Source organism: Trachypithecus francoisi, unplaced genomic scaffold, assembly GCF_009764315.1.
Source record: "Trachypithecus francoisi isolate TF-2019V2 unplaced genomic scaffold, Tfra_2.0 Lachesis_group1, whole genome shotgun sequence".
In the NCBI taxonomy this organism is placed as follows: domain Eukaryota; kingdom Metazoa; phylum Chordata; class Mammalia; order Primates; family Cercopithecidae; genus Trachypithecus; species Trachypithecus francoisi.
Window position 1 is genome coordinate 102126059 of NW_022681454.1, and position 16655 is coordinate 102142713.

Sequence of the window (16655 nt, forward strand, 5' to 3'; positions counted from 1 at the left end):
GTGGAGTTATATTTTGGGTGAGCAGGCTTTAACTTTTGAATTCCTCTTCCTGCTCACTGTTTAGGTTCAATGCTACAACCTAGAGTGCCTGTTTTAAGTCTTTGAATAGGTTTAGCCAGACACAAAAGTGATCAGATCCTCTTTTAACCTGTCTAGGGCTTTCCTGTTTTCTTTTGTGCTTCTCGTGAGGGAAAAAGTAAGCCTATCAATAGCAGCACTGGACAAGGTATGGGCTGATCTTCTCTCCAAAATGGGCTCTTTTTTTCTTTTGGCAGGCATCTCACTTACAGAGACTCATCCTGACGCCCTTGTCAGCCCTGCTGACCTTATTCCCAGGGCCTCACAAGCTCATCCAGAAACGCTATGACAAACTGCTGGATTGCAACAGCTACCTGCAGCGATCAGCAGGAGAGGAGTCAGACTTGGCCAAAAAGGAGTATGAGGCCCTCAATGCCCAGCTTGTGGAGGAGCTCCAGGCGTTCAACCAGGCTGCTCGGAAGATTCTGTTGAACTGTCTGTGCAGCTTTATCACCCTCCTTAGGGACCTGATGCTCGTGTCACAGCAGGCTTACTCCACACTTGTGCCGGTAAGCACAGCACCAACACTCAGCTACCTTGGCTTACTGGATCTGCTAGAAACCACACCCATACGAAAGCCCTGTTCAGAGTGTGGACATGTGTTCAGTGTGGTGTGTGCGTGTTTATTTTAACTAAAACCAGTCAGATAGTCTCCTGCTCCTTATCTGTCTTCTCCATGGGAAGCTCAAAGAGGGTTTCCTACTTCAGGTTTGCGGTGACTTACACATTTGTAATTCTTTTTTGGAGATTCCTTTTCAAATACCAAACACCTTTCAGCCTTGCTCCACCTGACTGATGCAACATGAAGTTTATCAACAATTTATATTTTGTATTTCTTTCTGATCAATCATTCTTAGATGTTAACTATGACTATTTAAGATATGGCTCTAAATAGAAGGCCATCTCAGCATAATGAAAGACGCAGGATAATGTTCAAACCATGCTTTGTTTTGATTTCATTTTTCCCCAAGAAAGAGAAGCCTGGTTGTGTGTGTGTGTGCAAGAGTGTGTGTGTGTGTGTGTGTAGCTTCGCCTCCCATTAGGATATAATTTTATAATTATTTTCCTGATGAGGAAGAAAGATATTTACAATTTATATCAACTTCTTAAAAATTAGTTTGGTTTCTTGGCCCTACATTTCCAGTACACTAGTTCTCAACTGAATGAGATGGATAGCTATTCAATGGGTAACACCTGGAGCAGAATTAATTGTCCCTACTTTATTTTCTATTGTGCATTAATTAACTTTTAACTTATACTTTGAATTAAATTAAATTGAATAAACAAGGGCTATGTTTACAGGGTTCAAAAGTCAAAATTATGTAAATGTATAATCAGTCTCACCATAGCTGTTCCTCTAGCATTCCATTCCCCACTCTCATCCCATTTTTATTAGTTTATTTTTATGCATTTGGTGCTTTCTCATGCCAGTAAAAATAAATGCAATATATTTTTATTTCTTAAAAGTAAAAAACAGCATATTATATATACCATTCTGCAACTTGCTTTTTAACAATATATTCTGAGAATGCATCTATGATAGTACATGGAGAGCTTCCTCATTCTTTGCTTTTTTTTTTTTTTTTTTGAGATGGAGTTTCACTCTTGTTGCCCAGGCTGGAGTGCAAAGGCTTGATCTTGGCTCACTACAACCTCCACCTCCCAGTTTCAAGCGATTCTCCTGCCTCAGCCTCCTAAGTAGCTGGGATTATAGGCATGCGCCACCACACTTGGCTAATTTTTGTATTTTTAGTAGAGATGGGGTTTCTCCATTTTGGTCAGCTGGTCTCAAACTTCTGACCTCAAGTGATCCACCCACCTCAGCCTCCCAAAGTGCTGGGATTACAGACATGAGCCACCACGCCCAGCCTGAGTTTCCTCATTCTTTTTACAGCTTTATAGTAACTTACTGCATGGCTATATAATAATGTATAACCAGTACCCTATTTTTAAAATAACAACTTTATTGTGATGTAATTTATATACCATAGATTCCAACTATTTAAAGTATACAATTTGATTATTTTTAGTATATTCACAAGAGTTGTGCAACCATTGCCATAACCAATTTTTATTTTAGCACATTGTCTAGCCCCCTAAAGGAAACCTGTACCATCCACATTTTCCACAACCTCCCCAGCTCTAGGCAACTATCAGTTTCCTTTCTGCCTGTACAGATTTGCCTATTCTGGACATTTTGTACAAATGAAATCATATAGTACATGGTTCTTTGTGGCCGGCTTCTTCTATTTAGCATAACATTTCAAGGTTTATTCATACTGTAGCATGTTTCATTATTTCATTCATTTTATCGCCAAATAACATTCCATTGTATGGATATACCACACTTCACTTATTCGTTTGTCAGTTGATGGGCATTTGGGTTATTTCCATTTTTTGGCTGCTATAAATGATGCTTCTGTAAACATTCAAGTTTTTAGTGGATATATGTTCTCATTTCTCTTGATTACTCTGTATGCCTAGGAGTGGAATTTCTGGATCATATGTTAACTCTATGTTTAACTTTTTGAAAAACTACCAGACTGTTTTCCAAAGTGGCTGCACCATTTTACCTTCTCAGCAGTATTGACTGAGAGCTTCAATTTCTCCATACATCTTTATTATTATTATTATTATTGCTATAGCTATCCTAATGGGTGTGAAGTGGTATCTCATTGTGGTTTTTATTTGTATTTCCCTGATCAGCACTCTGTTTTAAAACTTATTAAATTAAAGTAATAACTTATATACATTAAACTGCACCGGTCTGAACCGCACATCTCAATCAATATTTGCATATATACATCTGTGTAACTACCACTCAGATCAAGATATAAGCCCTTTCCAGTTCCCCACAAAGATCACGCATGACCATTCCCAGGCACCTAAAGGTAACCATTTTTCTAACCTGTATTACCAAATATTGTTTGACCTGTTTTGTACTTCACGTAAATAGAATCATACAATATATATTCTTTTGTGTATTAACCTGTCCCTATTGATGAGTATTTGATCTATTTCCAATCTTTTTCTATTACAAATAATGCTGGGGTCATGATACGTGGGCAGATGTATCTGTAGGACAGACTTATAGAAGTGATAGAAGTGAGATCTCTGTGTCAAAGGTTAAAGACATATGTAATTTTGCTAGATATTGCCAGATTCCCTCCTTAACTGTGTACCATTTTGGATTCCCACTTGCAATATGTAAGAAAGCTGATTTCTCTGGATTTTTGCCAGTCTAATAGGTTTCAAGTGTAATTTTAATTTGCATTTCTTTAAGTATTAGTGAGATTGAAACTCTTCACATTTGAGGGCTATTTATATTTATCTGCCTGTGAGTTAGTTGTTCATGTCTTTTACTCCTTTTTCTTTGGGTTCTTGGTATTTTTCTCCTTAATTTCTAACAGCAGTGTATGTGCTAGGGAGATGAGCCTTTTGTTGAGATATAAATTGAGACTACTTTTTCCAAGTTTAACTTTGCCTTTGACTTCGCTTGTGATTTTTTTTCATGCTAATGTTTGTGTTTTTAAAAAATGTAGTCAAGTTTATTAATTTCATTTTATGGCTTCTAGGTTTTGAATCTTATAAAGGACTTCCATATTTTGAGGCTTCGAATAAATTCAACAGTGTTTCCTCTAGTATATTTAGGGTTTCATATTTTTTATTTAAATATTCAATCCATGTAGATTTTATCCTGGTTCATATTGTAAAATATGGATTTAATTTTATCTTTTTCCAAGTGATTTTCCAGTTGCCCCAACACTATTTATTTAAAAATAACCTCTTGCTACTACTTTCTCAATGAACCACATTTAATTTGCAAATTATTTGGATAATTTCATTCTGAGGTCATGGTAGAAGGTGGGTTCATAAGCTCAGAACAAAACTGAGCTTTGGCAGGAATTTACTAGTCAGAAAAGACATGTTATTTTAGGTATCTTTGATCCCCACTTTGAATCATGTGATTTTTAAAGGCATTTTCAGTTTCTATTTTAAACTATCTGAGTATTTTTCACATTGCAGTCCATAGCTGAACAAAAGTATAGAGATGCTTTGTTTCTGAGAAATTACTAGTGTCTTAAAGTAAAAGGCATTTTGGAGAAGTTATCCTCATTAAAATTATTTTATTCTTTATTTTATATGTACTATGTGTATTTAAACTTTTTATTTTGTGATACTTAGAGATTCATATGCAGTTGTAAGAAGTAATACAGAGTTCCTGTACAACCCTCACACAGTTTACCCAATGGTAACACATCTTGCATAACTACATGTATTTCTGAAATGCAGAATTGAATAGTGATTAGAGAACACTAGAGTACCTTGTTTTAATACCTGCTCATCGCCATACTACATTGTATAAATTAGTGTATCCCTCTGCTTAAATTTTCTCATATGAATTAAAATGAGAATAATAATGTATATAATTTTTAAGTTTTTAAATGTATAAAAAATAACACAATTTACCATTATAAGAATTTTTAAGTGTACACTTCAGTTGTGTTAAGTATACTTATATTGTTGTGTAATAGCTCTCCAAAACATTGTCATCTTGCAAAACTGAAACTATACTCATTAAATGAGTCCCCGTACTCTCCTCCCCCAAGTCCCTGGCAACCATCATTCTACTTTCTGTTTCTACAACTTTGACTGCTTTAAATACCTCATGTAAATGGAATCATACAGTGTTTGTCTCTGTGACTGTCTTATTTTACTTAATATGATGTCCTCTGTTTGTCTCTGTGACTGCCTTATTTTACTTAATATGATGTCCTCAAGATTCATTCATGTTGTAGCATGTGATAGGATTTCTTTCATTTTTAAATCTGAATATTTCATTGTATATAAAAACCACATTTTGGGCTGACACAGGTGTGGTGGCTCACACCTGTAATCCCAGCACTTTGGGAGGCTGAGGCAGGCAGATCACTTGAGACCAGGAGTTCGAGACCAGCCTGGCCAACATGGCGAAACCTCGTCTCTACTAAAAATACAAAAACTAGCTGGGCGTGGTGGCACATGCCTGCAATCCCAGCTACTCGGGAGGCTGAGGCTAGAGAATCTCCTGAACCTGGGAGGCGGAGGTTGCGGTGAGCCAAGATTGCACTATTGCACTCCAGCCTGGGTAACAAGAGTGAAACGCCGTCTCAAAAAACAAAAAACACGTTTTGTTTATCTACTCATCTGTCAATGATCATTTGGGTTGCTTCTATTTCTTGACTTTTGTGAATAATGCTGCAATGACCATAGGTGTGCAGATATCTCTTAAAGATCCTCTCTCAATTATTTTGGATATATACCCATAAGTGGGATTGCTGAATCATAGGGTAATTCTATTTTTAATTTTTTGAAGAATTCAAAGCTCTATTTTTAATTTTCATTTTTATTAGAGTTATGCATACACATAATTTAAAGATTCAAGTAGTTATTCAGGTTTGATGATGAAAAACAATTGTCCTTCACTCCCTTTATTCCATTTCTCCTGCCTCAGGAGTAACTACTTTCCAACTCTTTTAGATGAGTCTCTTGGCATTTACCTTCATATTTAAAAATAAGACTCTTGTGTTGTCATTTCATTATCAATGCATTTTAGGTATAATACATTCCACTATGAAAAATGAGGATTTAGCTCTCTTTTCTCTCTATACCCCCACATCTGCTATATTCAGACACACTCTTTCTATCCTCCCTTCAATACAGTGATGGCATAGATTTGGTTGAGTTAACATTCAGCATGTAAAGTATGTGATTTGTGTATTAGTCATGATTCCAGTAGGAAAAACAATGCACTCAGGTTAGGCATTTGGAGACAATTTTAATAAAGAACTATTTATAAAAATGTGAGTATGGCACAGGAAAACCTTTAGAAATAGTGCCTTACCCTGGGCAGGAATAGTGGTTGGGGGTACAACAACAATTAGGTTTAAAGAAATTTGGGGAGGGAGCAGTCATAGCAATGTGTAGAGAGAGAGGTGAGTGGATAGGGTGACTTGATAGGAGCTGTGTGTTTCTGTCAATACTACTGAAAGCAAAATTAGGAAATAAATATCCTTATCTCATTTTCTTCCCCCATTCTAATTTCCAACAGGTGCTCCTCATTGATGGATTGATTGAATCCATTTGGAAGACAGAGAGCAAGAACGCTGTTTTTGTTGTTGTTGTTGAGACAGGGTTTCACTCTGTCACACAGGCTGGAGCGTCGTGGTGTGATCACAGAGCTCACTTCAGCCTCAACTTCCAAGCAGTCCTCCTGTCTCAGCCTCCAGAGTAGCTGGGATTACAGGCACACACCACCTCACCCAGCTACTTTCTTTCTTTCCCTTTCTTTCTTTCTTTCTTTCTTTCTTTCTTTCTTTCTTTCTTTCTTTCTCTCTCTCTCTTTCTTTCTTTCTTTCTTCTTTCCTTCTTTCTTCTTTCCTTCTTTCCTTCTTTCTTTCTTTCTTTCTTTCTTTCTTTCTTTCTTTTTTGTAATTTTTAGTAGCAGGCCAAGTGCGGTGGCTTACACCTGTAATCCCAGCACTTTGGGAGGCCGAGGCGGGCGGATCATGAGGTCAGGAGATCAAGACCATCCTGGCCAACATGGTGAAACCCCGTCTTTACTAAAAATACAAAAAAAAATTAGCTGGGTGTGGTGGCACATGGCTGTAATCCCAGCCACTCAGGAGGCTGAGTCAGGAGAATCACTTGAACCAGGGAGTTGGAGGTTGCAGTGAGCCAAAATCACGCCACTGCACTCCAGCCTGGGGAAAAAAAAAAAAAATTGTTTTAGTAGTGACTAGTTGCCCAGGCTGATCTTGAATTCCTGGGCTCAAGTGATCTTCTGGCCTCAGCTTCCTGATTAGCTGGACTTCAGGCATGCACTACCATGCCTGGCTAAGATTTAAAAATTTTTTAGAGACAGGGTCTTGCTACATTGCCCAGGCTGGTCTCAAACTCTTGGACACAAGCAGTCCTCTTACCTCAGCCTCGCTGTTGGCTATGTTTACAGCATGAGCCACTATGCCAGGCTTATTCAGTTTTTGAGGGGTAAGGATGTAAACTCCATTTCTTTGTAGGGAGCATTGTTGAAGAATTTGTTTTAAAACCAGCACAAGCTCTTAATCAGTGCTCCTTCTTTTAGCTGCTTTCCCTTGCCACCATCCTACCCAACCACAAGGGAGGCATCTACTGTCACAAGCTCCTGAGCTTTTCTTCCAAGACTTCATTTCTATTTTTTCTCTTCTGTTCTTTTATTTAGACTTGAAACTTAAAAAAAAAATGCCTATCATGTTTGTGGGGTTTCTAGAGACAATAAATTAGACCATATGTATCTAGAAGTTCTAACGTTGCCCTAACTTTTCACAATGGAACTATCATACACCTCCTCAACTGTTCATCACAACTCAATACACTTAACACCTGATATGATTATCTCGTTGTCTGGAAACAATGCCATATTATTTCTACCTATAGGTGCCACTGTTGGTTTCAAGCATTTCTGAGATTCAGAATCAAGTACTAGAAGAGGTCCAAAATTTGAATTGTGTGAAAGAAAACAGTGCCACCTTTATTGAGAGGAAACTCAGTTTTGAAAAGAAGAAGCCTGTGCAGATTCTGGTGAGTTTGGCAGCATTCATGACAGTGGTAACTTTCACCTCTTTGCCTTGTCCAAGTCGTATTATCATACTATTTTCCAGATCACTTATCTCATTCTAATATCCTATAATTTATGTATGTGTAGAATTTCTTGTACATTTCTATCCTGTATATCATAAGCTCCATAAGATCAAGGATTTTTTTTTTCTGCTTTGTACATAATATATCCCTAAAATGCCTAGATGACTAAAATGGTGCTTGTCACAAGGTAGGAGGCCCTCAATAAATATTTGTTGAATAAGATTTTATGAAGATAAATCATATAGTCCAGCCCTTTCCTTTTCTACATAAGGCATACCAGGCCCCAGAGATAAGTGGCTTTCTCAAAGTCTCTTAGGGCCTGAGCTGATGGGGGAGTATAAGCCTCTTGATTCTTGTCTAATTTGTTAATGATATTTCCCAGATAAAGACATTTACATGTACAATGTACTTAATTGAATATTATTTATCAAGTGCTTAATATGCAAGGGGTTGTCTACAGAATGGCAAAGAGTTAAAAATGGTTGTGCAACATCTAAGAGAGATTAGAACCTCTGCCTTCTTATTCTTGTTATTTCTTCTCTACAACACTGCCCTCCTGTGCTTACTGGAGACATTTTTCACTGAATAACTCAGCTGGGTACTTCACAATAGTAACCTGCTCTATGCCTGCACCTTGAAATAATCCTCTAAAAATATATGACTTCTACATTTTAAAAATCTCCAGGGAAAAAATATTTACCAACTCCATGAGGATTTTATTATGTGTCTATCTAAACCAAAACTTCTCCTTATTTCTCCCAGCCAGAAATGCCACGTCAAACTGACATTCATCGCTCCAAACTTCTATCCACATATAGTGCAGAGGAACTCTATCAAGCTAAGCGCAAGTGCAATGCTACACAAGAATATGACATCAATCTTCTGGAAGGAGAGTTGGTGGCTGTGATAGAACAGAAAGATCCACTGGGGAGTACAAGCAGGTGGCTTGTGGACACAGGAAGTAAGTTTTTCCCTAGAACTACCACTCTTCTTTAAACTGAGATTTTCTGAGGGACCTCCATGTTCTTCTCTGAGCACGTGTTTGGGAAGAGTACACCCATGAACTTGTTTCTTTCTTTTTATTTCCCATCCAGATGTGAAAGGATATGTTTATTCCTCCTTCCTAAAACCCTACAATCCAGCAAAAATGCAGAAAGTGGATACTGAGAACAGGTTCTGTGATGATGATTTTGAGAACATCAGCCTCTTTGTGTCTTCTCGGCCAGCTAGTGACAGTGTCACAGGCACCTCAGAAAGCAGCATTGGTGATAGCAGCTCATCTCTTAGTGGCACATGTGGAAAGTTTGAAACAAATGGTACTGATGTTGACAGTTTTCAAGAAGTAGATGAACAGGTAAAAATTTGATGTAAAAATATGTGGCTGCTCAAATCACGAAAGAGTCTCTCTCTACTATGTTACTGTAACACTTGGTGGAAAGGGGTCAGCTTTGACATCAAGGAGACCTGGCTCTATTAGCACACACTTCCAGTGGATCTTTTTGTAAGGAGTTTAATTCCCCGAGCCTGTTTCCTTAAATAAAGCAAAAGATTGGAGATAAAGTGTGTATGTAAAGTAGCCAGCACAAAGTAGATACACAATAAATAGGAGCTATTACTATTACTACCCTGCTGTTACATACTTAGAGCAAAATGTCTTTTTATACTCCCCCATCAAAAAAAAAAAAAAAAAGTTCAATACTGAACAGATTGCTGCCATCAGTAGCATGTGGGAAATTGTCCATGATTCCTCTAAGAGCAATATCTTCATTGAGCTATCTAGTAATTGGCCATTTTTAATCTCATGTATAATGCCACACACTATATGCTGAAACTTTTTCTTTCTTACTTTTTTTTTTCTTTTGAGATGGAGTCTTGCTCTGTCCCCTAGGCTGGAGTGCAGTGGCACCATCTCAGCTCACTGCAACCTCCACCTCCCGGGTTCAAGCAATTCTCCTGTCTCAGCCTCCCAAGTAGCTGGGACTACAGGCGCATGTCACCACGCCCGGCTAATTTTCGTATTTTTAGTAGAGACAGGGTTTCACCATATTGGTCAGGCTGGTCTATACTGAAACTTTTAAGAGTTATATTTACCTCACTGCACTAATGCAAAGGCTACTGGTACAATCTTTCGCAAAATGGTTCGTTAGTCATAGTGTAGGGTTTGTTTTTGCTATATCAGAAAGTTTCAGTATACTTAACTGTTCATTCCCCAGTGGTGACCATCTAATTCCTTTATTTATTTACCTTGCTTTTTCTTTAGTGTTGTATTAATAATTTATTTAAATTTATTTTTGTAGAGGTTATGTATATGTATATGTGTAGATAGATAAAGAAGTTAAAAGGTAGAAAAGCATACATAACTTAAAAGTAAGCTGGGCTTGGAGGCTCATGCCTGTAATCCCAGCATTTTGTGAGGCTGAGGTGGGAGGATTGCTTGAGCTGAGTTTGAGACCAGCCTGGGTAACATAATGAGACCTCATCTCTACTAAAAATCAAAAAAATTAGCCAAGGATGATTGCCCACATCTGTAGTCCCAGCTACTGGAGAGGCTGGGGTAGGAAAATCTCACAAGCCAGGGAGGTCGAGGCTGCAGTGAGCCGTGATCATGCCACTGCACTCCAGCCTGGGCAACAGAGGGAGATCCTGTCTTTAAAAATAACAATAATTTAAAAAGTAAAGTTTTTAGTCCTTCCTCCCCTTGTCCTACTCTTCAGAGACAATGCTTGGATATATCCTTTGTATATTCTGTGCATATACAGACACGTTTATACCAGTGGGAAATATATCATATATGGTATATAGGGTTTTTTTTTCATTTAACAATATATCTTAGACACAATTAAACCTAAATAGCTATCTTATTCCTTAAAAAGTTCAACACAGCATTTAATTTTGTGGATATATTATAACTTATGTAACTATCACCCTAATAATAGATACGTAGAATGTTTTGGGTTTTAAAAAAATTCAAACAATATTTCAAGGAAGGGCCTTGTCCATCTATTTTTGTACATTTATATGAGTATATAAGTGTAAAACAAATTCCTAAAATATTAGAGGGTCAAAGGTATATACATTTAAAGTCTTTATAGACATTGCCATGCTGACCTCCAAAAGTATGGTATCTATTCAGTTTCTTTCATTAACAGTTACTGATTGCTGTCCAATTCATGACTGTTTTGTTTGTTTGTTTGTTTGGTGTTTTCTTTTTTCAAAGCAGCTTATCAATATCTTATATTCACATCACGTAATTCATCCATTTTTAAGTGTACAATTCATGACTTTTAGTATATATTACAAAGTTGTGCAAGTTTAGTATATTTACAAAGTTGTGCAACCATCACTTTAATCCAATTTTAAAACATTTCTTTCACTCCAAAAAATCATTTGTACCCATTTGTAGTCCCTCCTCTTTCACACCCCAACCCTAAAGAAACACTAACCTATTTTCTGTCTCCATAGATTTACCTTTTCTGTATCTTTTGTATAAACAAAATTGTACAATACGTGGTGTTTTGCAGCTGCTTTTTATCACTTAGCAAAATTTATTGAGAGTCTTCCATGTTGTCGTATGTATATGTACTTTGTTGCTTTCTATTGCCTACTATTATTCCATTCTGTGGATATATTTTGTTAATCCACTCACCAGTTGATGGTCATTTGGGTAACTTCTAGTTTGGGGCTATTATGAATTATGCTGCTATGAATATTTGTGTGCAAGTCTTTGTGTGGATTTAATTTCCCTTGAGTAGACACTCAGAAGTGTAATTTCTTATTGATTTTATTTAAATTTTTAAGAAACTGCCAAACTGTTATCCAAAGTGGCCTCACCACTTAACTTTTCTACCAGCAAAGTATGAGGGTTACGAGTTGCAGTTTCTTCCCATGCTTGTCAGCACTAGTTATTATTTGTCTTTTTAATGATAGCCATCTTGTGGGTATGAAGTGGTATCTCTTTCGGGTTTTAGTGTACATTTCCCTAATGATTAATGCTATTGAACATTTTTTCATGTGCTCATTTGTCATTCTTTTATTTCCTTTGGTGAACGTCTATTCAAATATTTGCTTATTAAAATAAAAAACTGGGTCATTTTCCTTCTTATTTTCCCATTGTAAGAGTTCTTCATAAACCTGAGTGCAAGTTTCATTTTTTTAAATCAGATATATAATTTGCAAATATTTTCTCCTGGTTATAACTGACTCTTAACTTGTCTGGGCATTACTATGTTTTCTTATTGCCCTTCTGTCTTGAAGTTTCAAAACACTCTTTCTCTATTACTTGTTCACTCTGTTGTTTATTCAGTTTCTAAAAGACATATTACAATGCTAACTTTAATGCATTTTTATCGGTGAAATCTATGTACCTGATTAAATGTCCTGTCAGACTTTGCCTTGTCTCAATAACCTAGATGGACAGAAATCTGAGAGCCAAATTTATCAACACACTCTAAAGCTGGCTTGATGTTGAGTTCTAGTTCTTACTTGGCTCTACAGGGACTTTGGACTAAGTACCTCACATAGGCGCTTTCTGCCTGGTGTTTGTAGTATGAGACTGCATTTAGTTCCTACTAGCTGGTACTTCAAAGCAATTTTCTGCAAGCAATCCTATCAATATATGTAATGTGAATTAGGTCCATTAGAGATTTCCATTACCAAGAGAAGAAAAAAATGAGATAGTATTTCAAAACAAAAAATACATTAATGGCATCTCTTCATAAATTGTTATTTGCTTTCTTTTTCCTCTGAGTTTGGCACCAATTCAAAATAGGCATAGCATCAGGAATATAAATGTAAGCATTATTACTAGTAAAACTGGACTGAAGATGCATCTTGGATCTGTAGCACATGGAATCCCTGATACTTTCCCTCAGAGTAGAAATTACCCAACTCAAATTGAAGGTGAACCCTGTGCATGGACAAAGTCTGTCCCAATAAACTTACTGCCAGATGAGGAAGAGGATGCATCTGTTGGAAACTTCAGTACAAGGGAGAAAAGAAGAAAAGGCCCCATAGAGATACCTCCCTTAATGTCTTAACTCCAGTCAATAGACGCACATGGGCCAGTGGTTTCCAGACTCCCCCTGTAATGCATAATGCATAACATTTCATTGAAACAGAGAGAAAGGATTATATTATGTCCCTAATTCTTGCCCCAGGGCTGATGTTTCTATTCTGTTGGCTTTTAGAAATTGTGGGGAGAAGAAATGATTAACCTCTGTATTTGTGGTGTGATAGTATAAGTCAATACAGTATAGAGGTGCCTGTAATGTGATCGGAAGTGGAAGAAAATTATATCTTCTTTACCAACAGTGAGAATACAGTACATGTTGTAACATTTCACATTTGTGGTATCCTACAAAGCAGTTTTCTGTGTGGCTATTTAGACTTTTGTTCTTGATTTTATTTTATTATCAGGAACACCAGCGGAAACTTGTACTGGCTTATTGGATGCCACTTTTGGTTATCATTTATTTCCCTCTCCCTTCCTACTGTGGTAGCACGTTTTTTGATTTCCTCCAGAACTGTTACAGCATGTTGCCAAGGGGTGTTGTAGGATGTAGTCTGGTTTTATTGATGGCTCTAGTGGACCCTGACACAAAGGACAGGTGGTCTCTTCCTCATACTCAGGGGGTATCTTCAAGGCCCTAAAGATCATTCAAATATAGGCAATTTCAAACTAATTTAGATTCTAGTGGCTCCATGATTTTTATACCAGAGCTGAATTTTTAACTTGGATGCAAGGACCTGAAGTGGTCTATGAATGAGTTTTGGGAGGATTTCATGAATCTCCTCAAATACGTTGGAAATATTGTGTTTATTTGCATATATACACATCTATGATAAAAGAAGTCTACGTTTTTAAACAGACTTTTAAAAGAAATTTTTATCTAAAATGTTAGAAATCACTGCTGTAGAGGTTTAACTTACTTATCCATTCTCCACCTCAAGTAAGAAGAGAGACTGCTATAAAAAAGTTCCCCAAAAATTATGTTCTGGAGCCTTTGTTGAATAATGGGGATGAGCGACTGGATATTCACAACCTGGCAGTACCGATTTATACCAAGGATCTTAATTTTTAAGTTCTTCATTCTGTTTTTTTTTGCTATATCAAAGAATATAACAAAAGCATTCAAGTAAATAAGCCTTCCCATTCTAATGTATTCTCTCCTTTTGTCCATCAAATAGTAACGGCATGCTCTGCATTAGTGTACCATGCTGCATAACAAATTACCACAAACCTGGTGGCTTAAAACAATACAAACGTATTTCTTAGGGGCTGTTGTCAGGAGTCCAAGCACGGTTTAGCTGGGTGCCCTGCTTAAGATTTCACGTGGCTGCAATATAGGTTTTTGCTGGTTTTATTGCTTCTGAAACTGGGGGTTCTCTTCCCAGCTCATGGTCATTGGCAGAATTAAGTTTCTTGTTCCGGTTGGACTAAGGACTCTTTTTTCTTGTTGGCAATTAGCCAGAGACCACTTTCAACCACCTGAGGTTGCTCTCAAATCCTTGCCATGTGGCTGTCTCTATAGGCAGTTGGCAACATGGCTGTTTGCTTCTTCAAAGTCAGTGGGTGAGCATCTCTCTGGCTTCAAATCTCTCCCTGCAGAGGAGGCCTCAATGCACGTTAAAGGTCACATCTGAGTAGGTCAGGCCCATCCAGGATAATCCCTCTTTTGACTAACTCAGAGTCAATTTCCTAGGGACTTTAACAAGCACGTCTGCAGAATCTCTTTACCTTTGCTAGAGAGTGTAGCCTAATCACAGGAGAAATACCACATCTATTAAGAAGTTCCAGTCGCAATCAAGGGGAGGAGATTATGTAGACCATGTACAGTAGGGGGTGGGATTCTCGGGGTCCATTCTAGAATTCTGCCTTCCAGAGTGTCTAAGATGCCTTGTTTGGCAAGCAGAATCTTGTCCTTGGCATTTCTCAAAAAGGACTTGGTTTAATAATGGCTAAAACCCAGTTTTGGGGGGCAGTTCAGTGTCCGAGAATCAGTGCTGTTTTCTTTTTCCATATAAGTAATTTTGCAAATATAATTTTTGACTTCTAAAAAAAGTAGTCATTTTGCTACCAATCCCACGTTCATCTTTACATTTTCCAACTACCTATGATGATGATGCTACATACCTACTGTGTCATTGTTTAGAAAGTGTTTCAAAAAGTTGGCTTATTAACATGAAGAGATTTTCAAAAATAGTATGAGGTGAAAAACAGCCTGCAAAGTTATGTATACTATAAGTCCATTTTTATTACCACTTCAGGTAGGTAGGTAGAACACATAAATGGAAGTAAGGAAAGAAGGAGGAAGGGAAGATAGGAAAATGGGAGGAAGGAAAAGAAGATACTAATAGCAGTTGGGTGGATTTTGTTTCGTTTTGTTTTGCTTAACTTTATTAAAAATTTTTTTCTTCATCAAAATTGCTTGTGTAATTAAAACATATAATTGTTAAGTGAAGAACATGAGAGCTTGCTCCTGAAGGGTGAGAGAGAATAATGAGCATTTTTCATGCACTATAACCATCTTGGTTTCTAGAGATACATATGATATACCATAAATGCTGATTCTCTAGACCTTTTAGTTTTAGAAAAGAAGATTAACATATATTATGACTTTTGTTGCTGTTAATTGAAGAATTGGGATAAAAATAAAATGATATTCAGTGAAGACAGGTAATGTGGCTCACTGAAGAAGGAAAAATTAAATGCACAAATATAGAATAAGGGAATGCCGAACTGGGAATGTTACCACAGAGAAAGATCTGGTGGTTATAAGCAGTGGGTAATAAATTAGGTATGAGTCAATAATACAGTGTTATAAAAAAATAAGTAAGTGTGGTAGAAAATGGAGTTGTATTCACAGAATACTGCACATAAAATGAGTTAGACCTTTATAGAGTACAAATAAGCAATCAATAAAATACATTTTTAAAAGTGCCAAGGAAAAAGAGAAGAAAATTAGGTGATTATGGCTCAAATTAACAACAATGTAATTAATGTGCCTGGACCAAAACATAGCATTTAAGGTTAGAAAGATACAGACTAAAACAATTAAAATATTGAAGACAATGAGAAATCTTACAGTTCTTAAATGCATGACATGTTAAAAATTTGTAACTTGTAGTCTAACATTAAGGAGACTAAAAATACTATAAAGGAGACTTAAAAAAGAGACTGAAAATAGACTGCTGCCTCTTTAAAAGCAGCTTACTTCCATTTTGAGTATATAATATATGCCCCCATTTAACATAAATTATTTAAAAACTAAAAAGTGCTCATCGTAAATACATTTTGGGTCATGGTTATCTAAAGCATTGAAAGTATATAATTTTGTACTTTAAATTTACAATTGCATGAGAATATATATTTAATATTTAGAATATAAACTATAATTTCATACCAAACAGATCTAGGTGGAAGAATTTATATTTCACTTGAGAGAATTCTGCTAAAATGAAAGACTACCACAAATATTTAGAAATGTTCTATTAGTAGGTTATCTAACCTGCTAAAACATCTATAGTTGCATTGGTAAAGCATTACCTATTATTTATAAAAATTATAAAAGATGATTACCAACTACTAATGCAGGCTCTTACAGATGTTTCAGATGTATTATAGTACATTACATTCCCAAATACTTTTGCAAACCAAATCTTCCATTCTGTTCCTGTGGATTTATTCAATGTTTTCACTTTCTAAACAATAAAACAACACTGTCTACAATATACTAGAAACTCCAGTCCCTCTCCGCAAGAATACACTCTGTACATATTTGCTAGAACAAGAGTTTGGTCTCTAAAGCAATATGAGAAATAGACCAAGCACAGGATTTGAAGTTAGAAGATATTGGTCATAACAGCACCAATTAGCTCTATAATTAAAAATATGTTTCTTCTGTAAGCACAACTCATAG

General features: G+C 36.6%; 1 protein-coding gene across 1 annotated transcript in view; it reads left to right on the top strand.

Moving 5' to 3' along the window:
• Positions 1-16655, top strand: part of ARHGEF38 (Rho guanine nucleotide exchange factor 38) — a 134401-nt gene that overhangs the window by 115120 nt on the left and 2626 nt on the right. Inside the window, exons 10-13 of the mRNA XM_033214915.1 lie at positions 276-587; positions 7534-7677; positions 8500-8698; positions 8832-9091. Of these exons, the coding sequence (XP_033070806.1) occupies positions 276-587; positions 7534-7677; positions 8500-8698; positions 8832-9091 (915 nt within the window). The remainder of the gene's footprint in view (positions 1-275; positions 588-7533; positions 7678-8499; positions 8699-8831; positions 9092-16655) is intronic.